The sequence below is a fragment of the Olea europaea genome, unplaced genomic scaffold, assembly GCF_002742605.1.
Source record: "Olea europaea var. sylvestris unplaced genomic scaffold, O_europaea_v1 scaffold1431, whole genome shotgun sequence".
In the NCBI taxonomy this organism is placed as follows: Eukaryota; Viridiplantae; Streptophyta; class Magnoliopsida; order Lamiales; family Oleaceae; genus Olea; species Olea europaea.
Window position 1 is genome coordinate 235,987 of NW_019231846.1, and position 24,271 is coordinate 260,257.

The 24,271-nt window shown below is 32.7% G+C and overlaps 2 protein-coding genes across 10 annotated transcripts; both read left to right on the forward strand.

Annotated features, from left to right (window-relative positions):
* On the forward strand, nt 1-8,062 carry LOC111375920. Of its 9 annotated transcripts, none has more exons than XR_002699380.1 (13): nt 1-391; nt 823-879; nt 976-1,049; nt 1,786-2,640; nt 2,735-2,828; nt 2,978-3,124; nt 3,225-3,796; nt 3,898-3,991; nt 4,067-6,060; nt 6,156-6,284; nt 6,376-6,453; nt 6,836-6,999; nt 7,497-7,959. XR_002699380.1 is itself a non-coding variant. In XM_022998838.1 (13 exons), exons 1-13 carry the CDS (start codon nt 316-318, stop codon nt 7,829-7,831), a joined length of 4,623 nt encoding a protein of 1,540 aa, XP_022854606.1. In that variant the 5' UTR covers nt 1-315; the 3' UTR covers nt 7,832-8,062. The 9 variants fall into 9 exon arrangements, 5 of the variants coding, with proteins under 5 accessions (XP_022854606.1, XP_022854609.1, XP_022854608.1 ...); XR_002699381.1 differs by having other exon boundaries at nt 6,836-6,987; XR_002699382.1 differs by having other exon boundaries at nt 6,376-6,421.
* Nucleotides 8,063-23,333: 15,271 nt separating this feature from the next.
* Nucleotides 23,334-23,823, forward strand: LOC111375933 (B3 domain-containing protein At4g01580-like). Its single transcript, XM_022998857.1, has 2 exons — nt 23,334-23,396; nt 23,482-23,823. The coding sequence occupies exons 1-2, from the start codon at nt 23,334-23,336 to the stop codon at nt 23,821-23,823; spliced, it is 405 nt and encodes a 134-aa protein (XP_022854625.1).
* Nucleotides 23,824-24,271: the final 448 nt, after the last annotated feature.

A 24,271-nucleotide genomic window follows, 5' to 3' on the forward strand; every position in this document is an offset into this window, starting at 1 on the left:
CTCTCTCTCTCTCTCAATAAATTAATATAAATGCGTCGTCCGACATAATTTAGTGGTGCAAAGAATTAGTGAGATTATCTCACGTATTGCTTGCAATCGTGGGATTCGATTTCCGAAACAGGAAATTAGACTCTGACGCAGTATATAGCCAGCTCTGGTTATAAATGCAATAAATATACACATATAAATCTCTGATTTGACTTCGAAAATCTCTAGCGAAAAGAAATTTGTATTGCCAGCGGTCAATTTGCTTCTATCTTTGGCTATAAATCTCATTCATTTTGTCATTGAAATTGTGATATATCCATTGGTCTAATGGCTGACGGAAAAATGGATCTTTCAGAGGATCTCTTCTCATCGAAACAGTCTGATCAATCGTGGAATTCAAAAGGTATTTGGCGGTGCGATTTATATTGGATTTTTAGTTTTAGCAATTTGATTGTTATGAATTGAATTGTGTCCTAATGTTATTTGATCTGACTGGTTTTAACTTTGAGATATTGCTTCAACTCCAACTTTAGGGTCCATCAGATTGGTTTGATGTCTTTAATTTAATTTTCACGATAAGAATGTTACGTTATACTACTTTTCATTTTCATCATACTCTGATATTTTTCCACCAGCCACATTAATCAAACTACAATTTTGAGTTCGACTGATCTTATCTGAGCGTGTGTTGGTCTTTAAACACACAGTGTTGTGATTCTGTTTTGTTAAAATGTGGCGGTGTGTCAGTTTAGTTTCCAGATTGACTGCAACTAAAACACACTCGCCTGTATTAATTTTGAATATAATAATATTTTTCTTGGCTTTTGATTGAAGATTCCATGGGAAATGAAGAGGGAAAGGGGCTGATGGGAATATTTGATGAATCAAAAGGTAACTAATACTCTTAAGCAAACTTTTCAGTATTGAATATTCCATGCTTGACGGTATATAAATATCCTCTATGGATGTCTGACTTTTATTTCATAGATCAAGGAGCGTGTGAGAACAGCATTCCTTTGTCTCCGCAATGGCTTTATGCTAAGCCAAGCGAGGCTAAGATGGTAAGTTTTGAGACACTTGTGCAGTGCACCTCCTTTAAATTACTTGAAAGGTGAATTTGCTTTTGTGGATTCTAGTTTGATTGGTTCCAGTTCTATCGCCATAATTCACGACTCTTTTTTGAAATCTATTCAGACTGACATGCTCGATCAAATCTACTGCAGTTTGGAAGAGTTTGTAATTGGATTCAGTTATGTTTGATTTCAATGCTATTCAAAATGCAAAATCAGACAGACTATTGTCTTACTTGAAACCTATCGACTTGTATTTCTAGAAGAAATCCTATCATTTGACATTGCAACTGCTGAATTTTCGTTTATTGCTTTGCAATGATCTGATAAGACAGATATTTGTTTTTATGATGACACAAGGAATGGTTGATTGTATCATTTGGAAAACTTTAACATGCTGTACTTTCCATAATATATCATATTATATTATATTATATTATATTATTTGTCTTTGCAGAGAAATACCTGGAGAGGTGTGGGAATAAACTAAATTTTTACTTTCGATAATGTTGACCTGTTATAATTGGTTATGCCCTGTAGATAGTATCATATAAAATGAACTTTAAAGTCAATGTGACTGTCTAGTCAGAACATCTATTTTTCCTTATCCTATTTAAGAATAATGGGTTTGGAACAGACTTATTTTGTTGTTTTATTTCTGTGGTGGTTTCCTTTTTTCCTACTTGTCGTAAATATGCACGTCGTGCCCATTCTTTCTTTTATTCAGGAAACACGTGGTCAAATTTCACTCTCTCTTAGCGGTCCTGATTGGAATCAGAAGGAAGGTTGGCGCTCAGATGCACCTGAGGACAAAAAAGATTGGAGAAGAGTTGCACCGGAAGCTGATAGTGCTCGTCGCTGGCGAGAAGAAGAAAGGGAAACTAGATTGATTGGTAGAAGAGATTGTAGGAAGATGGATCGACGTGTTGATGCCTCAGGCAGAGAAACAGTTGAGAATAGAGTGTTGCCTGCTCCTGAAAGGTGGCATGATGCCAACAGTCGTAACTCTTCCCTTGAAGTGAGTCGTGATAGCAAGTGGTCTACTAGGTGGGGTGCAGATGACAAAGAAAAGGAAGCTCGGATTGAGAAACGAGCAGAAGTGGAGAAGGAAGATGATCAGAATGGAAGTCAGTCAATCATGTCAAGTAGCAGATCTGTTTCTGAACGTGATGGAGATTCTCGGGACAAGTGGAGGCCACGCCATAGGATGGAGGTAAATTCTGGTGGTTCTGGTTCTCACCGTTCTGCGCCTGGTTTTGGACTTGAAAGGGGAAGACTAGAGGGTTTCAATGTGGGGTTTACGGTAGGACGTGGCAGATCTAGTGTATCCATTGTAAAGCCTCCATCTGGGGGACCAATTGGTGCTGCTCAATATGACAAAGGCAGAAGTGTTCCTGGAAAAACAAGTCTTTCTGATGGAAAGTTCTGTTATACTAGGGGGGAACTTCTTGACATATACCGTACGCAAAAGTTAGACCCCTCTTTTGCCAATATGGCTGACAATTTGGAGGAACTACCCCAACTAACTCAAGTAATTGCTGTTGAACCATTAGCTTTTGTTGCTCCCCATGCCGAGGAGGAGGTGAGATTTACAACTTTGCCTTTTAAATGAAAATTTTTAATGCTATTAAACTTGATTTTGAATAACACTCTGACAAACTCATCTGTATTTACAGGCCATCGTAAACGACATATGGAAAGGTAAAATAAGATGCAGCGGGGTGTCATACAATTCATTTAGGAAGGGTGAAACGTCGGATAATGTTTCAGGTGGTTATAGGTTTGACACTTCATTAGTTGCGATTTCAAATTCTCAAAAAAAAAATAAAAAAATTCATCTTTCCTTCTTTTTATTTTATTTTCTTTGGTGGTATTTGATTCTCTCTTGCTATTTGCATATATTTCTTTGTTACGAGTAGTGGAAAATGTGGAATCTGTCAGTGGAAAACAGGTCTTCCCTGAAGATATTACAGCAGAGAGGACAGATGACTTCTCAAAAGCTACACAGGACAATGTTCATGAACCTAGTGTGGATGACATTTTTTACAATTACTTACTTAAATCAGGTTTGTAAGATGTGGGAGTTATAGAATACTGTTTTAATATTGCCCAGAAAGAGTTTTATATTGATGACTTATGGAAGAGAACATTTTTATCTTGCTTCAGAAAAATCTGTTAATGATGATGGAAAACAAGAAGTTTATGAGTCAATCGGAACAGATTTCGATATCAGTGGCTTACAGGCTTTTAATGGTCATCTATCCGATGATTCGCAGCTCAAAGTTTCAGATTCTCCTGTTACCAAACGCTCTTTGTTTTATGGAGGTTCATCTGCTACATTGTTGGAAGTCAATAATAATATTCCTGATGTTTCAACATCACTCTTTGGTACTACATCTTCTGAGCAGTATTGGGATGGCAGCCACCATAAATTTGGTAGCAGAACTTCTGAAAATCAATTAGAAAGGAGAATCCTTCCTGAGGAATTAAGTCTATACTATCGTGATCCTCAAGGAGATATTCAGGGACCTTTCCTTGGAGTGGACATAATTTCATGGTTTGAACAAGGATTTTTTGGGACTGATTTGCCTGTACGCTTGGAAGATGCTCCTGATGATGCATCCTTCCGAGAATTGGGTGATATTATGCCACATTTGAAAATTAAACATGGATTTGATACTATTACTGATTTAAGTTCTGATATGGAAAAATCTGTTGCATTGGTGGGGAAATCAGAGGTCAGTTCAAATGTTTTTCCTGTTGCTTCTGTATCTGTTCCCTCTACTGCATTAGATGGTCCGAGTTGGCAGTTATCTGATTTTGCTGCTTCTCTTTTCAGCATGGTGAGTCAGAAGTACCTGAACATCATGGTCATCCATCAATAAGGTTGCATTCGCAGGGAAATTTCCACGACTTTGTTGCCAAAGATGAAGGTTTGGTTAACTTAAATCCTCTTTTGTTAATTCTGATGGCTGATTAAGTTCAATTGTATCTAATCCTCTTCACAGTTTTTTCCACTCCAACAGATGTTTTTCCAGAGAGACCTGAAAGTGGTGGCAATCCTGTTGGGAAAATTTCTAGGGGGTATGGTGAAACTTCTGCCTATATTGGTAACCAGCAGACTGTGTCTACTGAACTGACAGACTCTGGGGTCTCAACTAAGAAAGATAATAAGTTGCATACTCTTGGGTTGTTGTGGTCTGAACTTGAAAATACTTATGCAAAGAATGGTCAGACATCAAATGCTTTAGGTATTGGACATGTTGAGGATCAACATTTAAACCCTTTATCTGGAATAGTTGCCCCTTCTAGTTCAATGGCTGATTTCACTCGTGCCACAGAGATGCGGCCGGATGTTTGTGGCAGAAATACTATATCTGATCCCAAATTATTTTATGATGTCACGGAGGCTTGCCAGCGCATGGACCAAGACTATAGTCGCTTTGATTTAGACGACAAGCTTGTGTCCAAACAACTGCAGTATCATTATCATCAGCATCATCAGCATAGTTTGATACCTTTTCATAATACACAGCTGAATGAGGCAGTTCTAGAAAGAGTGCCAAGTCAGAGTGTGATACAACACCAACAGTTGGCCAATCAAACGGGGCAAGATCTGGAGCACTTTTTGGCCCTTCAGTTGCAGCAGCAGAGGCAATTGCAGTTTCAAGAACAGCAGTTCCATCAACAGCAAATGATCTTGAAAGAGCAACAACAGTCCCAGGCTAGACAGGTGCTTCTTGAACAGCTGCTGCAGAATCAAATTCGGGAGTCTGACCGAGGGCAGTCACGTATTGATGCTCTTAGATCGGACAGTGCTCTTGAACAGGCAATTTTGAAGCAGCAAATTCTCAATGACCTGCAACAGCATTCCCATTTTCCACCTAGGCATGCTGACTCATCCCTGGAGCAACTCATACAAGCAAAATTTAGGCAAATGCCCAATAAAGGGCATCCTGATGATTTATTGGAGCTGTTATCTAGTAGAAATTGTGGGCAGATTCATCCCTTGGATCCGCAGATTCTTCAGCTAGAGCAGCTGCATGGAAGATCTTTGCCAGTGGGGATAAGGCAGTCTTTCGAAATGGAAGAAGAAAGACTAGTTAATTCTGGGTGGCCTCTTGATGAAGCCAGTCAGTTCCTTAGAAATCCTGTAACTACTCATCAAGCTGGCACTGCTGGATTCAGCCCATTAGACCTCTATCAGCAACAAAGAGCGGCTGCTGAGGAGCAACTCAACCATCTTGAACGAAATGCTTCATTACAAGATATACTCCAAGGTGGAATTTACGACCATGGCATGCTGCCGTTTGAGCGCTCAATGTCACTACCTGTTGGTGCTGCTGGTGTAAACCTGGATGCTATGAATTCTATTGCCCGAGATCATGGTTTAGAAATGCAGGAGCAGATTATGCGACAACTAAAAGGTGGTCAAGGGGTTAGATTCTCATCGGGTGTCTACTCTCAGCATTCACACCAACCTTCAATTTCCAATCAATTTCATGCTCCACATTTGGACACCACTGAGGGTAACTGGTCTGAGAATCATAGTCATTTATCCAATGACTGGATTGAATCAAGAATTGAACAATTACATGATGATAATGAGAGGCATAAAAGGGAATTGGATGTCAAAACGACAATGGAAGATCCGAGTTTATGGATGTCATCTGGAATAAATGATGACAGTTCAAAGCGGCTGCTCATGGAATTATTACTTCAGAAATCAGGCCATCAGTCAGGTGAACCCTTTGATGCAACCGCCAATGAAGTATTCCATGAGATAAGGCCTTCTTCTGGGGCGGGTGCTACATACCATTCGATTAGTCTTCTCTCAGATCTGGAAGCAAGTACCAACAACTTCACTGTTGGGTCTTATGTTTCTGATTTAGGCGGACGATCTCAGGATGAACTAGCTGATGGAATGACCAGTGTAGGTGGATTGGCTTCCAGATCAAAATCTGGAGAATGTTTCATTTCTGGAATTGATGAAAGATCTCAGGTAATCTACAAAAACTCTAGCATGAAATACGTGTTATTTCTTTGAATTAAATTTACTGAATATGGAGGAAATCACCTAAATGCTCATTAGTGAAGACAATGATATTCAGGGACCAGCTTCAATATCTCGAGCTGGCATGGTTGAGCGGGCTGACCTGGCAGCTACAGATAGTGGGGAAGTGCCTGTTAATGTACTTAGTCAACATACTTCACTTCGCTCTACTGGTAACTTTCTGTTATTGGTCGCTTTCTTTTTTTTGTCCCCTCCTCCCGGCTTACCAAAATGATAATGACTAAATTTCTGAACTATGGCCAGGGTTTCATTCAGCCAATTCTTTTTCGGAGGATGCTGCTAAGGATAGGTAAAAACAAGCTTGGTTGCTCTACTACTATGGTTAGAGAAATCCTAGTCATTGAATTCAATTCTTTGCTGCTTTATCAAAGTTCCATGAAAAGTTTATTTTGGTGAAATCATATACTGTAAATTTCTAGAAATGTATTTCCCACTATTGTAGTTAGTAGACTGTTGTCTAGGTGGGAACTATAATTCCCTAATTTACTGCTTTGGAGCATTTTCTAGGAACTTGGTTCTTAACACGTGATGTTTCACTGAAAATTAGTGAATCATATAGGAAGCAGTAGATTTTTCTGCATTCTGTAGTTGCTGAAAGTTTGTTCAGGATTTCTTGTTTTCCTGTTTTTCTTTGTCCATTTTGTTATGTTCTCTATATATCTTTTGAATTAGCATTTCTTAACACTGATGTTCTTATGAGTAGGTTGCAATCTGCCATGTCAAAAATGCTGGAAAACATCTTGCTGAGACGTCCACCTGTCTCACGGGCTGCATCCTCTCAGGGAGGGTTGTCTGAGATGACTGCTGATTCAGTCACCAGAGGAAAGAACATACCAAAAGCTTTACCTACTGATGGTAGGAAAGGAGGTTGTCAATTTTTTGATCTCGTTTTTTTTTTTTTTTTAATAGTACTCGAGCACTTGCTAGTTCCATTTTCTCACGGCTGGGTGGGATGGCGCTTAACTTCCTTGTGGTGAGGATGCTTATCATGTGTGAAATATGATTTCTTGTGCATTGCTGCTTATGTTAAGTTTAGTGATCCACGGTCCACATTTTTTGGCTGTCATGTCAGTTATCAGGTAGGGTGTTTGCCCCATTGGTTGCCTGGAAATTAGTTAATACTTAATATTATGGTTGTGTTTTGTGGAACAGAAGGATTAGCATCTTTAATGATATCAAATTGAAATTGATAATTGCAATAATTTGCGTCTGTTTGTTTAACATGCACATGATTGTATCTGATATCTCACATTAGAGAGTAGAGCATTGATAGAGGAGTTTGTAAATTATATCTCTACTGCTTGCTGCTCCCTCTTGTGTGTGTGCATTTCTAATCATTTACTTAATTTTTTTCTTCCTTTCAGGGATGATAGGAGAAACGGGAGGGAATCCGGGAAATTCTGACAGTGTGTCATCTGGCAAGAAGGCCATGCAGTTTCGACGGACTTCATCTTGTGGTGATGCTGATGTCCTGGAAACCTTGTTCAGTGACGTGCTTAAAAGCGATGCTAAGAAACCGGCTTCTCTAGAAAGTAATGTACCAGCATCTGGAGCTTCAGAGTTATCAGACATGACATTGGGGGCAAAAAGCAGCAAAAAGAAGGGGAAGAAAGGTATACAAATTGATCCTGCTCTTCTAGGATTCAGAGTCACTAGCAATCGGATCCTAATGGGTGAGATACAGCGTCTAGACGATTAATCTCTCCTGTCACCATCATTTGTTGTAGAGGTTTTAGTTTGTATATTTTTTAGCAGGTCAATTCTTTTATTATAGTTTTTGTGGGGTTAACAGATTTATTTATTTTATTTATTTTTATTTATTTTTAAGAGGCATATTTAACATATGACTACTCAATGATTTTGTATAGATTTTATTTTTATTTTTTATTATACGAATAGCAAATCAACAAAGAGTAATGGTACCATGCCAAATCGGTTGTCATTCAGTTTTAAAAGTTTTGGTTAACAGTTATGTGTTTTGTGAGAATACTAGTCTTTGGCTCGTGCGATGCACGAGTTTTGTATAGATTTTGTTATTATTAGTGTGGATTATGTCGAGTATTTAAAAAAAGAAGTATGTTAAGTAGTTGAAAATGAGAAATTGAAGAGAAAGTAATTTCATTGAAAGCTAAAAATTAACCATAAGGTAGACAAAAAATATATACAATATTATGCAAAATGAACTTGGCCTTTTGTTTAAGATAATACTGCTCATTCCATTTTTTATTCTATTTTTTCTTTCATTTTGTCTAGTATAAATGGATTTGAGCTGGCACTTTCTAACTCTGATTGGTAAGTAGCTGATTTGAAAAGAGCTTTTTTGGCTGGAAGGGAGCAACTGTCATCTGCATCTACGTCCATGTTAAAATTGTCCAAATTTTTTTCAGGATTAATATTCTTTTGGCAATCTTGTTCTTCATCTACAATTAAACATTCGACAGAGATGATGTCAAATTTGTAATTGGATGAATTAGGTTCTGTTTGAGTCGTTTTGAGATAGAATGCTTTTTCAGTATTTTGCATTTTTCCAATTATATCTCCAAAATCTGCTTGTGAACCTTGTGTATAAAAAATATGAATGTCATGAAGAAATTTATCAAATATATCAAAAGAGATTGGAGAAGACTGTAAATTATTACAAAGTTTGTACATTTGTGAACATAAATTTTTTTGCAGTTTCACTAATTTCACTTGTATTTATGTATCCTGTGGCATCTGATAATTGGACATATGCTCTTACTCTGAGATAAAGAGAGTAATTATTTATTTATGTAGTAAGAAACTATATGATATATATATATATATAATTAGAAAGGTGTGAAAAAATCTATCTTACCGAGGAACAACTTTGGAATTGGAACTTTTACAGAAAATACAAATATATATTTCACCAAAATCAGGAACTTTTAAATACAAATATATATTTCATCAAAATCAGCGCTTGATCGCCGATAACAATTGCTGCAAGCCATATACCAACATTTTGGATCTATTTTTTCCATTTTTGCAGTGGCGTTCATCCAATAAAATTTTCTCTGAAAAAGGAAATTGTAATTTATAAAGAAACATAAATAGAAATCATAATATATTGTGTACAGAGATATATAAATACCGGTAGAAGTTGACCCTGTAGATTTTGAATTAAGGTGAATTTGTTGCGCACTGGAGGAGACAATTTTGTGGGAGATTTTTGAGTGTATGGCTTTTTCAAAATCAACTCATCGATTTTGTCCAAATTTGTATCTTTCCTGAAAGAAATGAAAGAGTAGATGAGCCAAATAAAACCAAAATAAATGTAAGCCGAAGGATATACATACATACCATTCAACCAATTCTTTTACTGCCATGAAAGGAGTATTCACGAAAAATGTACTACGAACTTTTGTGGAGAGTTTTAAACCTACACAATTCATTGATACAAGATAAGAAATGCAATTTTAAGTAGAGTTTAAATAAGAAAAAATAATAGAAATTTACCCAAAAAAAAGGTGACTTTTAGGTTTGTTGCAAAGATTACTGATTTTTTGTCAATATTTTCTAAGAATAATTTGTATTCTCTGTCAACAAAAGAATTCCACATTGTTAACATCATTGTTCTGAATTTTTGGTCCAGAAGTATTATATTTTGTACCCAAGTTTGGTTGCCATCTTTTGATTGAATCAATCGTTTAGACATCATATCAATCAGAATGGCCAAAATGTCTGCAAAAAAAAAAAAAAATATATATATATATATATATATATTTTTTTTTTGTGTTGACTGTAATTATAATTATTTGATTAAATTATATATAATAGTATTATTTATTTTGAAAATAAAGATGGAATTTCTTACTTATATCAGTGTTTGTATCCATGAATTGCTCAACTTCATCGAAAGAAGTTAGGTGATAGGTGGAAAAAACAAGTTCTAAGTTATTGTCATTCAACTCTTCAACACGAGTTTGTCCAGAAATCGTCCATTGTAGAGCTCCTGTTGAATATTTGTAGTTTCCAGTGTTGTTTTTAATATAAGCTTTAGAAATTGCATACGTCTTTCCAAGGAGAAATTGATTTTCGAAGGCAGTGATATTTGAATCATACAGACTTGCTTGGATAGTGTTACACTGATAGATAAAAAGATAAAAATTGATTAGTGTAAGATTTTATATATATATATATATACACACACCTTTATCAGTATATTTATTGGGTTTGCATATTAAAATAGCTCCCCATCCTGTCATACTTCCATCTGTTTCTATAATTAAGTATTCTGAATCTAAAGGCATAGCTAATTCTGGCAGGGTTTTTATTTTTTCTTTTATTTGTTGGACTAATTTTATATCTTCTTGATTAAAAAATCTTTGTCCTGTAGGAGATGTCTTTGCATATAAAGGTCCTACTATTTTTTCCAAATCTTTTATAAATGGTCTAGCATAATTTACCAATCCTAGAAATTTTTGTTACTTGTAAAATAGCAAATAAATAGTCTAAAGATTTATATTTTTCAAAAGAAATTAATTCTATACCGTATTCAAAAATCTCTTCAATTTCTTTATAAAATATAAAACTATAGAATATTTTTTCTAAATCTACAAGTATATATATATATATATATATATATATATAATTTTAATAATAATAAAAGAGAGAAAACATATTTGTTTTGAAAAAGGAAAAATAATACTAAATCATTGTATAACTTACGTCAGTATCCATTAGTATTATGTGTTGATATCTTTCATTGCCTTGTTTTGAAGGTTTTGATGATTGTTTCTCTACAATAATTACTTTGGCTTTCCATTTTTGGTTGTTGGATAGAATTTCTGGTATAAGTTGGTATTTTTCTTCCATTGACAATATTTTTTTATAAATAGGATGAAGACAAAGAGGAACATTTGGAGATTTTTTTTTTTTGATGAGATGAGATAACCAATCCAAATAGAAGAACATATATATAGACATCTAGAGTTATATCATTTATATTTTTTATTTGGATATTTATTGTAAAATCTAATTCATAGCCATACCTGATATGGGAATGACTTGTAAATTGGGGAATTTCTTTTGATGATGAGATAACCAATCGAAAATAGAAGAAGATATCTATATTTTTTATATTATTATATCTACCAGTAGTAATATATTGTAAAATCTAATCTATAGCCATACTTGATATGGAGATTACTTGTAAACTGGTATAGAGATTACTTGTAAAGTTGTAGTGCTCATGAGATGAACTCAATTAATTATTAGAAGTATCTAACAATGTGTAAAATGTCATCGTGTTAGAGTAACTCAATGGCTTGTGCATGGGGATGACTTGTAAATTGGGGGATTTCTTTTGATGATGAGATACCCAATCGAAAATAGATGAAGATATCTATATTTTTTTAAATTATTATATCTACCAGTAGTAATATAATGTAAAATCTAATCTATAGTCATACCTGATATGGAGATAACTTGTAAACTGGTATAGGGATTACTTGTAAAGTTGTAGTACTTATGAGATGAACTCAATTAATTATTAAAAGTATCTGACAGTGTGAAAAATTTCATCATGTTAGAATAACTCAATAGTTTGTGTAAATCGGTTTTATACCCTGCATACTTTATACTGAGTAAACTGTGTAAAAAGATAATGAGTGATACGATGAGAAAGAGTTTTGAGAAAAGATATTGATGATATATTTTGTGACAAATTTGATAAAATTAGTTTTTAGTTTATTTTAATTTGAATGAGCATGTTAAACAAAAAAAAAAGGAGAATTTATTTCCTACAATTATTATCCCAACTAACTCACATAACAACAAAATAACATTCCTACAATTATTATCTTCATTTATTGTTTCAACTACTAAAAGTTTAAAGTTTAAAGTCACGAGAATTCATATTCACATGTGAAGAATCTTATACCATTTATCTTATCAATCATACTAACTTTTTACCCATTCTACAATTCTACACATTTTTGCAAGAGAGAGAGTTTTCAAAGTAGAGAGCAGAGAGAAACATTTTAGTTGGTTGAAAAGTAAGATTTTTATTGTTGAATAAAATGTTGTCCGGCATCACGGAGAGGCTGCGTCTCGTGCACGGAGAAAGGACCTCTCCATGCACAGAGAGGACCTCCCTCTCCGCACGGAGAGAGGACCTTTCCGTGGACGGAGAGAGGACCTCTCCTGTGCAGGAGAGTGCGCCTCTCCGTGCATGGAGAGGCGCATTGAGAAATGGTTATAGGGAGAGACTCTCCGTGTGCGCCTCTTATATGGAAAAATGTTTAATGCCAAAAAACATATTGCTACTGTGATTCAAGTTAACTCTGTATACTTCCGCATCATGTATCTGTTTTAAGAATAGAAGAATGCAGGGCATGTTTCCCCCATAATTATGTGAATTCATTACCTATTAATTTGATCATTAGTGTTCATTTGCGATATGAAGTTTCTAATTATAGTTTTTAACTAACAATATCAAATAAACAAGCTAATTATCAAGCAAATTCATACATTTGTTCTTTCAACTATCTCAATATTTTTAAGCCAACATCCTTATCATTTGGGATGCGTTGAGTCTATTAAAATCAAGGCATAGAAGGGAAATAACAGAGAGAAGTATTCCTAGCTACACAAAAAATAGATGACAGTTTATTAGAAAATCAAGCCAAGAACTTATGCAGCAAAGTATCTTCTATACTCAGAAATATGTTATACATTTTTGTGAAGACCTAAATATCATTATAGAAAATCTTTAACAATTCAGTTATTGACACGACTAAATCAAGGCTTAAACCCTCATAAGCTTTGAGTTTCCTAGTGAACATTGCACAAGGAATGTCTGAAAGCATAAGCCTTAAGCCCTTTTGAAAACACTACTTACTATATTATGAATATGCTCATTCTTAACCTATCCCATCTAATTTTACAGTAGATTCATCTTGAAAATTCTTGTCTCAGTTTCACTCAATGAATGTGTGCACCTCTCTGTATGCAGTTGTATAAATAATTGGGATTACTATGTATACATAGAAAAATGTCTATGAATTATAGGTGACAAAGGTTGAATTATAACTATAATTTATGAAGAAAAACCTTCACAAATAAAATTCAATTTGAAGAAGCAGAATCATATAAACATATTAGATTTGACTCTTAAAGTAAAATTTTCAACAGTAGAAAAAAGGAAAATAAGATGGAGGAAAAATTATAGTCTTAGTTATTCATATAAGCCTGCATTTTACCTAATGTATAAAATCTTGGAGCTTTAGTATTTTTTTTTTGTCATAATCATCTAGAGCTAGAATTTCTTATAAATATAAATTTGTGTATTTTTTTTATTATGCAGATGTCTCTTGAATATATTGTCTCTCCAGATCAGTGGTTCCTTGCCACTATTTGTCAATGTCCAAATCGGCAATATCTCCTGGATTTTTTTCAATTTATAGATTCAAATCAACAGGCTTCTGTTATGTGCAACAATTTCTATGGATTTTTTGTGGGAGTTTTGTCTAGGGAAGAGGAGGAACAATTTAGCAGTAAGTTGATACATGAATTTGTGATGAGGCTTATACACTGTGATAAAAATAACGAAGTGTGGGTATGCCTAGGTGATCGTGTTGCCAGATTTAGTATGCAAGAATATTGTCTCATCACCGGATTACCATGCCATGAATCATCTGTGGAGATTAATCATAATAACCATCGTCTTATGAATCAATATTTTAATGGTTTGAGAAGAATTAATATGAGAATGTTGCATCAAGCATTCCATTCATGTGAAGACTATATAGATAAATTTAAGTTGGGGTTGGTTATGTTCGTGGAGTGTATTTTGAAACCAACTGGCAGAAATATCGATTATAAGACACTTGGTATGGTTGAGCATCTCAATGACTTTCTTGCTTATCCATGGGGTCGAAAAGCATATTTTGTTTTGTTAAATTCTTTGCAAGAATCACAAGCTCAAAGAGTGCAAAGAGCAGAACAAAATCAATCAGACTGCAAATATGCATTAAATGGATATCCACTTGCATTCCACGTAAATTTTTTCTGTTCTTTCATTTTATATATATTATTTATAACTTATTTGTATAACAAAAGATTATAATTATTTGCAGTTCTGGATATATGAAGCTTTTCCAGAGATTGAAAAAAAATTTGGACGTAGGAGATACAAAACAGCACAAAGTCCTCGAATGTACAAGTGGAGACCCAATGTAGTATTGACTAAGAGAATGGTAAAACAGTTTTTGGCCACAAGGGAGGTATAACATACTTTTTTAAGAATGCATAATTACGTATTCATTTTATCATTTAAAAACTAAATTTAGTTATCATGATTACAGATTGAGGTAGTTGCTGTGTTATATCCTACGAAAGAAGAGTTAGAATTGTCATGGTACACAACTCTTTCAATGCCAGCAGATAATGAACATAACATCTTAGATGGTATAGTTCATGGAGAATTAGATAACACAGTACAACAAATCCCACAACGAATCGCAGAAAACATCTTCGTGCAAGAAACGACCATTCCGAGTAGTTCGAGAACTTCTCCTCAAGTTGGTTTTGCTTCTGGTTTTGATGCTTCGAACTATATAACTTGAGAACAAATGGAAGAAATGCTGGGAACACATAGGCAACATGTGATATCAGATGTGTCCGGTGTATGCCATAATCTGAAGGAAGAAATATTTCACAATCAGAACTAGATGTTTGAACAACATTAAAAAAGGGCAAGAAGATTATATGCAATCCAGTATTCATTCTTATATGGATACTATTCTTGACAGTCAGAGATAAGTATTCCAACAGGAATTTCAACAGCAACAAAAATGGCAAGAAGATAATATTTTAGGCAATATGCAATCTTATGTGGATAACAGTTTAAGTTCAATGAGATCCTACGTAAATGAACAGAACAAGAATACATTGAGCAATGTATCAAACATAGAAGCTATCATTGGTTCTATGCAACAAGATATTCCTATTCAGACAATTCCAACTCTTTGTGATTCGCCAAGGGAAACATCAACATTTCAACAAGAGACGGAAAGTGTTGAAGGATCGAGAAGAGAAAATAAAGGTAAGGGAAAACAGATATGGTCTTCATCATCAAAAAGCCATCCTTTAGAAGCTTATCCAAAGAAGAAGTACAACATTATTAGAGATTGAATATTGCACAATCCATCAGGATAAGAAATTTAACTCTGTATTAGCTTAAATACTTTTTTTTTTAATTCAGTGGATAATGAATTATATTATCTAATATTAATTTATATTTGTTTATATAGTACTTATTGGGAGGACAGTGGCAATTACATTGAAAGGAATATGTTGAAAAATTTGTTGGATGTAGGGAAAGATATAACTCCCACGGTGAGTAAGGTATAGTGATTACAATAAATTTAATTTTATGTTCGATATTTAATAATAAATTAATTTTACATGTATTTATTTTATTAGAGTATTGAGTTAGAGTTGAAGTTATTAAGACGACTTATCAAGGATGGTTCTACATTAATTTCTAAAGACTATGTTGTAATGGATTTCAAATTTCAAGATGAGTGTTCTAAAATTTTCACCTGATTAATAGAAGAGAAAAATAAAACCACCAGGGGAGAAGCGGATTTCACTCCGTTAAATGAATATGTGAACGGTTTTTCGCCTATGAATAGTCGTAAATGGATGGCGTGCAAGCATTTACTAATTCCATGCTCATTTCCTGACAATTGTTGGTATCTCTTTGTGGTGAATATTCCTGAATGGAAATTCCAAATATATGACTGTAGCAACGGTATTCTTATACCAGATCAAGTCATGGTACATGCAAAAGCAATACATAGTGTAATCCAAGCATCCATCATGAATTCTGAGCTTTCTACCCGGAAAGATGCAAGAAAACATAGAAGTAAAACAATAGAAGTAGAGATAATACCTTATCTACCATGTGCAGGCAATGGGTGAGCATTTAAATAACTTTTTATTTGCTATAATATTTAATTTTTTCTTTATATGGATATAGTCTAACGTAAAATTGTTTCTTCTATAGGCCAAACTGTGGAATGTTCGTGCTAAAATATATAGAATGCTTTCTCCTATGGCAGCCAATAGAATTAGTTTCACCTGATAGGATGTCAATTTACAGACGGAAGATGTTAGTAGATATTTGTAACAATGAATATTTTCTTCATTCTTCTTCTTAGTTATTCTTCATTCCTCTACTTAGTTATATGGTCATGTAATGACAGTAAATGTTATGTAATAAGTTTATGGTGTTTTTTTTATTTAATATTATTATTATTTTTTTTATATTGTTGGTGTATATATAGAAAATAATAATTGTGGTAAAATCATGATAAACCTGAACAATTGACAATGTTTTAGTTTGAATCAACATTATAATATCACAATTTTACATGGGTTCCATAAATTAATTGTTAAATATTCATATTTATGCTCTAAATAAGAAAGATGATGAAAAAAATTAAGCATCTTATCAAACAAAATATAACTATAATTTTAAAAAAATAAAAATAACCAACCTTGTGTACTGTTGTATAAATCTTCACTCTGACAGCAACAAAATGATAGATTAATTCTGGACAATTTAGAATTCTAAAACTTGTCAAATAGAATGTATTAAATTCAAAATTTCCAGATACACCATATTTTTTGTGCAACTAATATGCGATTTTTTTTGGTCTGCTGGCTTAATCAAAACTTTTATATTTTATCTTGTCTTTGCTCTAGACAACGCAACATATAGCTGATCGTGTGACAACACAAGCTCAGGCAGATATAGACCCACAAAATCTAATGTTTGACTTTGAGATTTGTTAATAGTCATAGCAAAACAAGGACGAACTGGAAATTGAGTTCTTTTAAATGGTACTAAATGTTTATCTCCCTCAAGTGAAATAAATGGAATTGTAGGTAAAAATACTTGTTTTCCACTATATTCACCGCATCCAATTCCAGCTAAAACAACATTTTGTTTAAATTCACGACAAATAAGTCTAGTTCCATTGCATAAGCCTTCCGAAGGATTAATATTTCTTAACAACATAACAGGACAATTTTTTTTTTAGAACAAGTTCATGTGAAGGTATATCATTTGGAGTCAAACTATTCAAAAAATCTTCATGAATAAATCTTTCTGTTTTATCAATCACTTTATCAAAACAGAAATATATAAATGTATCTCCTGAAATTTGTTTAACTAACATATTGTTTATCATATCAACATATTCGTTTTTTGGAGTTAAAATAATTCTATCCATTATAGTATTTAAATTGTTACTATAAGTGTGAAAATTTGGAAACACAATGCTGATTAACTTTTTCAATGATTTATCTTCATCTTCAAAATCTATGACAATGTCTAAAGGAAGTTTAATCACGCGACATGTATGTTCGTTTTCAATTCCGTTTCCAATTTTGAGTAAATATTCACAAAATGAAGGATCCAATCTAGCTCTCATATTTTGAGTTAATGTCAGTTGTCTAAAGTATTGTCATAAATATGAGAATACTAAACTTGCTTTCATAATATCATCTTTTGTTCCTCTTTGTACCAGTGGCAAGATTTGACGAAAATATCCTCCACACACAATGACCTTTCCACCAAATGGCAATTCACATTCAATAATATCTTTTAACATTTTATCCAAAGTTTCAAAAGCATATTTATTAACCATTGGTACTTCATCCCACACAATTAGTTTTGTCATTTTTAAAAGCTGACCAAGTGCTGATTGTTTACTTACCGAACATCACATATCAGGACTTGTTTGAAGAGGAATTTTGAAACGCGAATGACTAGTTCTTCCACCAGGTAGTAAAGAAGCAGCTACTCCACATGATGCTGTTGCCAATGCAATGAGTTGTCTACATCTTACTGTAGCAAGTAATGCTCTGTACAAAAAAGTTTTGCCGGTACCTCTTGGACCATCAATAAAAAAAGTCCATTTCTATCATTGAAAACACAATCTAAAATACTATCATAAGCAAATTGTTGTTCCTTATTTAAACTCTCTGTAAAATGTATGTCAGACTCAACACTGACATTTGCATTTTCTTCTAAAATCATATTTGCTAACATGTCGGCTTCATTTATAGCAACGTCGAAATCTGTAAAGCAAAAATCACTTACACTTTTACCAACAACTTCTAAGAATGAATTTATACAACGTAGTGCTCTAATTTCAGCATCATACTCTGTCTCACCTGTATGTAAATAATCTTCTATCATGTAAGCTTTATATTTAATCCATAAATTTATAGGGTTTGTAGGGGCACAAAAAATTAGCACATTAGCAAAAAGTCGACGGAGTGATACAGGCATTTGGTAAAAAATAGTCTCGTTTAAACACATGTCACAATAATTATTTCCACTGATTAGACCATGTAAGAATGCAGCCTCACAATAGATAGGTGCCACAACACCATTAACTGTTCTTAAATCTTCAAAAGATTTTGGTCCTTTAATATGATTCAGTAGAACTCTTAAAAAATATTTCTCACCTTCAGATGGATTAGCAGCAACTATTCTACCAATAACATTTTACTTTTTTTTAGTATTTCAAATTCGTAAATATGTATTCCATACAAAGTATGTAGGAAAATCTTTATAAAGTAAAGTCCGAGCATTTTCATCAAAAATATTCATTCGAAAAAATTCAGTTAACATTGTTCGTTGGATAAAGTCTTTATTTACAACTTCTGATAAATCATCACTTTCATTGTAAGTAACTAATTGAGAATTTTCAACATGTAATTGCAAAGAAATTACAGAAGGAGAAATGTCAAATAAACCAAAACTAAAAATCCTCCAAACAGCTTCTGGCGCAGATATCCATCTAGCAGTTTGATAATTTGAAATTTCATCTCTATAACATTCATTAGTTTCTTTATTCACAGCAAAATTAACATGGTCATGTCCTTTGTATACATATTTATATAAATATTTCACAGCTTTAACAGAAGAACGTATTTCTACATTAATATGACAATCATATTTAGCTAAAATATACGGATTGTATGGTACAACCCATCTATTGTCTAGTATGCATCCTCTGACTTTAACGATAACACCATCGTTACGACTTCTATAAAAGCGGATAAGAATTATTACTCAATAAAGTATGTAAAATATATTCTTTTGGATATTTAATTTTGCAAGTACCATCGTTTTCCATGCAAACATTTGTAGGATTTAATTGTCCACAAGGACCATGCATCATATGTTTGATCACAGTAGTATGTGGATAAGAATTTTTCTTTTTATCTGGTATTTCACACGAAATAATTTCATCAACTTGCATAGAATTAATAATCTTAAGATTTCGTTTAAATATAAGAAGAAAATGAACGTGAAGGAGACCTCTTTTTTGGAATTCAACCACATAAACATAAGCAATTATAGGCCCGAGAATTTCCCTCTTCAATAAATCTGTTTTTAGTTCCTCAAACTTAGCTCGAAATATTCGTGCTAACAAGTCTGGCCTATTTTGTATTTCATCACTATGTCTCAATTCTTGTTTAATTTCAGGTCAATTTGGATTGCATGTTATTGTTAAAAATATATCGGGTTTTCCATATCTTTGAACTAAAAACATTGCATCCATATATCTTTTAGTTAAATTTCTAGGACCTCCAATAAACCCTGTGGGTAACACTATTGATTTACCAATCTTACAGCCTCTATTCTCACCATTCTGTACACTATCCATAATTCATTGGTAAAGCTCTGCTCTTATAATCTTTTGATTATTTCGAAAATAATCCAATCTTGCAATTTCAATTTTAACATGCATATCTATTATATATTGTTGCAGAAGTCTACCTGTATGAAGAAGTATAGAATTATCTGAAAGCCTTACTTGAAGTTTATAGCGATAATATTCACGACAAGATACATTTATTCGCTTCTTCGACTTCGTCAAAACTGAAAAAAAATAGGAAGAAAAAATTTGAGAAGGAGAATATAATCCCATACTCTTTTATTACATATAAAACAATTTGATGGATGATAAAACTTACCACATTCTTCCATTTCCAAAAGTTGTTCAGCCGAATGAATGTTATTAATTTGTATAAAATTTTCATCGATGAGTGAAGAAGTATTCAAATTGACTTTTTTGATACTTTCGTGCCATCCCGGTTCTCCGTAGGCAAATATTAATGGATACTGAAGTGGATCATAGCCGCCATAATAATAATTCACTTTATGTGTAGTGTTAGAATGGCTATAAATTAATATATCGCGATTTTGAACGCTGACGGATGGGTCTTCATCAACCCAAACAGTAGCCACGTATTCACATGATGACATATTATACAATCTTTGGTCAAGACCTGGATCACACTTAAGTACAATATGACATGAACCAAGATCAGAAATTTTATTCAACGATCGAAAAAAACGACAATATGGATTTATCTTCAAAACATCTATCAATTTTCTCAAAGTCGTTTCACATAACCTGTTAGAACTTTTTAGTCTATTAGTGATTTCGTTATCAGTATCATAGAAGTATAACTGTAAATATGCTGGTTTCCCATCAATTGGTAACAATGGATTTATAAAACGGTAAACTTGTCCTTGAACTCTAAATGTATATATACCTTTATTATTTCTACACAAATTTTTATCATACTTAACACCAAAAGAAGCGAAAGCAAAATGATTATTATAAGTACGAGCAACTTTTTTAAAGGCAATTGCCTCACATGAAGTAGAAGTAAATAGCTCAAACAATTCAGGAGGAACACTATTTAACTGTAATCTAACTTTTCCATCACAATAACAAAAGCCCTTAGTTTTTTTATGAAACTTTTTGGCACCACAATATTTACAAATTGTAGACGATGGAAGAAAAATAAGGTTTGGCAGGAATATTTCTTAGATTTATTTGTTTGGAATCAACTCTTTTAGAATTAGGTAAAATATTAGGAATTTCTGATACTTCATTTTGATTTTCAGAATCTTTTTGAAGACAAATACTTTCATCCTTGTATAATCCAATACAATCATCAATACAACCTAAAAGCATAAAAATAAAAATAAGATTTATGAAAGATATCATAAAAAATAAAAAATAATAAAAAAAATGAAAAAACCTGTTTCAAAGTCACGACATCTAGTTCGCCTTTCTGGTATATAACTTGTAGTAACTTTTAAAGAATACCAAATATGTATGTTAAAATTACGTACAAAAGAGAATGAAAAAAATGAACAAAAAATCACATTTCAACAAATAATCATACCTAAAACCCTTTTACGTAATTTGTCTTCCTTTACTATTGGCTTAAGTTGAGAATTTTATGTTTGTGTGGATGTCGTTCTTGAACGTGCACGTTTATTTTTAAACCAATTACAAACATTCTTAACACAAATTTGGCCATATAACGACGAGTGAGAGACTATCTGTGCAATCTCCGATTTGTTTGGATTTGTGTTGCCTTCATGAAATATAGATTCAAGAACTTGAAGCTGCAGAAATGTAGGCGTCCAACCACCCATTATGACTGTGCAAACAAGCAAGCTATGTCAGCACGCAAGTTAACTGCAAAACTTAAACACAAAAATTATAATAAAATATACCACACTGACAAGGAAAGAAGAAAAATATTATTATATTATGCTAAGTCGGACAAATGCAAGCGTGCATAAATAGATATAATATTTCGAATTATTATTTATTTAAACAAACATGCCTAATGAATAAAAAAAATTTTTTGGAAGAGAAGACTTAGCCTCCTTCGTGCATAGAATGCATGTATATAAATATATATATATATTTATAGATATAGAAAAGTAAAAGAAAAAAAAACTATATCATAGTAGTTGGATATATACAATATTTAATTTTACAGTAATATTTTTAGTAATATTGAATTCTTTAAATTAAATTTATCTAAATATTACTTTAGATTAAATATTAACTCAAAGTTTTTAATATATTTCTTTACATAGTAAAAAGTTTGCTTGAAGTTGTAAAAAATATCATTGTAGTTAGTGTTATATAGTATAAAGAGGTATTAACTTTTCTTTTATTTAAAAAAAAAGGAAGGGAAAAATATTAATAATAAGATGACTCTGTGCAGGTCTCTGTGCATGGAGACTCTTGGTCTCCTTACACGGAGACTCCTAGGTGAGGCCTGCAATTATTATTATTATTATTATTATTTTCATTAGATATAGATAAAAAAAAAATTCAATTGAAAATTCTTTTTAATTCTTTTATCTTTATAATGAAATTTAATTTTTCAATTTAATTGTTGCGTGTTAGAATAAAGTAAATTTAGAGGTAAGATAAAACAATTTTAAAGAATTGTAAATTAAAAAAAAATTATCTTACAACGTAAATATATATAAAAACAAAAAAAAAACAAAAAAACAAAACGAAGAGTCCAAGGCCCAAAAAAAAAACTACCAAAAAAAATTACTGTACTCTTTGCACGGCGTAGTTTTTGCTCCCCACTTGGAAAAAAATACAAAATAAACAAAATAAAAAAATTACAAAAATTTAAAAATACATATATAAATATTATTTTGTTGCTTCAATTGTAACCTTTTGATTGCAATCAAATAATGTGTGAAACGTGTGACACTTCAATAATTTCTTTCTCCTCACTTTTATTTTTGGGAAGAGTAAGATCAGGCTTTTTTGATAACATATTATTCATTTCTACAACCTGTGAACCTCTTGTTAAATCTGGAAAAAAGGAAAAAATATAGGAAGTACATATCTTCTTATTTAAATTGTTTCTCATATTTTCAAAATTTATCTTAAATCACTCCTCACATAAAATATTTACATATTTGCTTGTAGGTGCTCAACAAAAAGAAAATCAGGTGTCTATCCACTCTTTCCTGATTACTATAGCTATTTTTTCAACATTAAATTTTACAGTTTTAACTTACATCTTGTTATTTGAGATGGACTAAATGTCAATTTTCAATTCTTCTATTAAAAATCGAATACAAATCATGAATTTCTCACCAAACTTCACGATATTGGTCTACAACGACATATAGAATATATTTTTTTTACATCACATACAAAGTTTATCTTACAGACATGGAACTTCCATTAATAAACTTTCTAACTCGCCTATACTGCAAAATCTAACTTAAAATCTATATTACGCCTCCACAACGTAAATAATAGAGTTATTTTAACAAAATTTTCATTGTACTATATTGAGACAGAATGGAGGTGCCACATCGTTTCTTCAGAATTATTACTTCTCCACAAAACCATAATACTCGTCTGGTTAGTCACACAAGAGTTTCTCCTCTCACATTTGAATGGACGCATTCTTAATATCTCTCTTATACTTTTTAATGTATATGTATAGATGCTTCCGAGATCCTTCGTCAATGATTGGAGACAACAACTTGATGACACAGTACGAGTAACTGCATACGGTGGTATAATTGTCACAATACGATTGGAAAGAGATAATGGAAGAATATATTTTGCCGATGGATGGGAACAATTTTTTGACCATCATAACTTACAGGATGCTCATGTTTTGGTATTTGAATGTAATGGAAACTCCCCATTCAATATGACCATATTTGACCATTTTGGATTAGATGTCACTTATGACTCCGATGTTCCTGAAAAATACAACACTTCACATACAGATAACTCTGCATTTGAAATAACACTAAAACCTCATCACAATAGCCATTGAGAAATTGTAAGTGTCATCTTTAATATCTTATTCTACATTCATCTCTTCCACATAAATTTGATTCAAAGATCAATAATTTATTCATTCATGGTTTTCCAGAATATACTAGGACAATTCTCTAGATATCACCTACTAAGAGGTGTGCGAAGTGTTCAAATCTATGATTCTTTACATCACGACTGGGAGCTTGCCACAAATTGGCGACCAAATGGTTTAATAAGACGTATGACTATAGATTTTTTTAGAGAAAAAGTACTACGAATGGGCGAGACATGTGTTTTCGAACTTTTGAACAGTGAACCCCCCAATGTTCATCGTCTAAAAAAAAAATCATGTTGGTGGAAGTTTGACACGCCTATGAAACCTCTTTACTTTCTTCTAATTATTTTCATGTATTCCTATTCTGTTATTTCCTAGCCCAATTCTAAATATAATTTTAAAAAAATAC

Excerpts from the sequence above, each read along its gene's own strand:
- LOC111375920 (XM_022998838.1), top strand. The coding sequence starts at position 316 with ATGGCTGACGGAAAAATGGATCTTTCAGAGGATCTCTTCTCATCGAAA. Across the intron at positions 880-975 it reads AATATTTGATGAATCAAAAG|ATCAAGGAGCGTGTGAGAAC; the intron begins GTAACTAATACT and ends TTTATTTCATAG. Across the intron at positions 7,000-7,496 it reads TACTGATGGTAGGAAAGGAG|GGATGATAGGAGAAACGGGA; the intron begins GTTGTCAATTTT and ends TCTTCCTTTCAG.
- LOC111375933 (XM_022998857.1), top strand. The coding sequence starts at position 23,334 with ATGGAGGTGCCACATCGTTTCTTCAGAATTATTACTTCTCCACAAAAC. Across the intron at positions 23,397-23,481 it reads AAAACCATAATACTCGTCTG|ATGCTTCCGAGATCCTTCGT; the intron begins GTTAGTCACACA and ends GTATATGTATAG.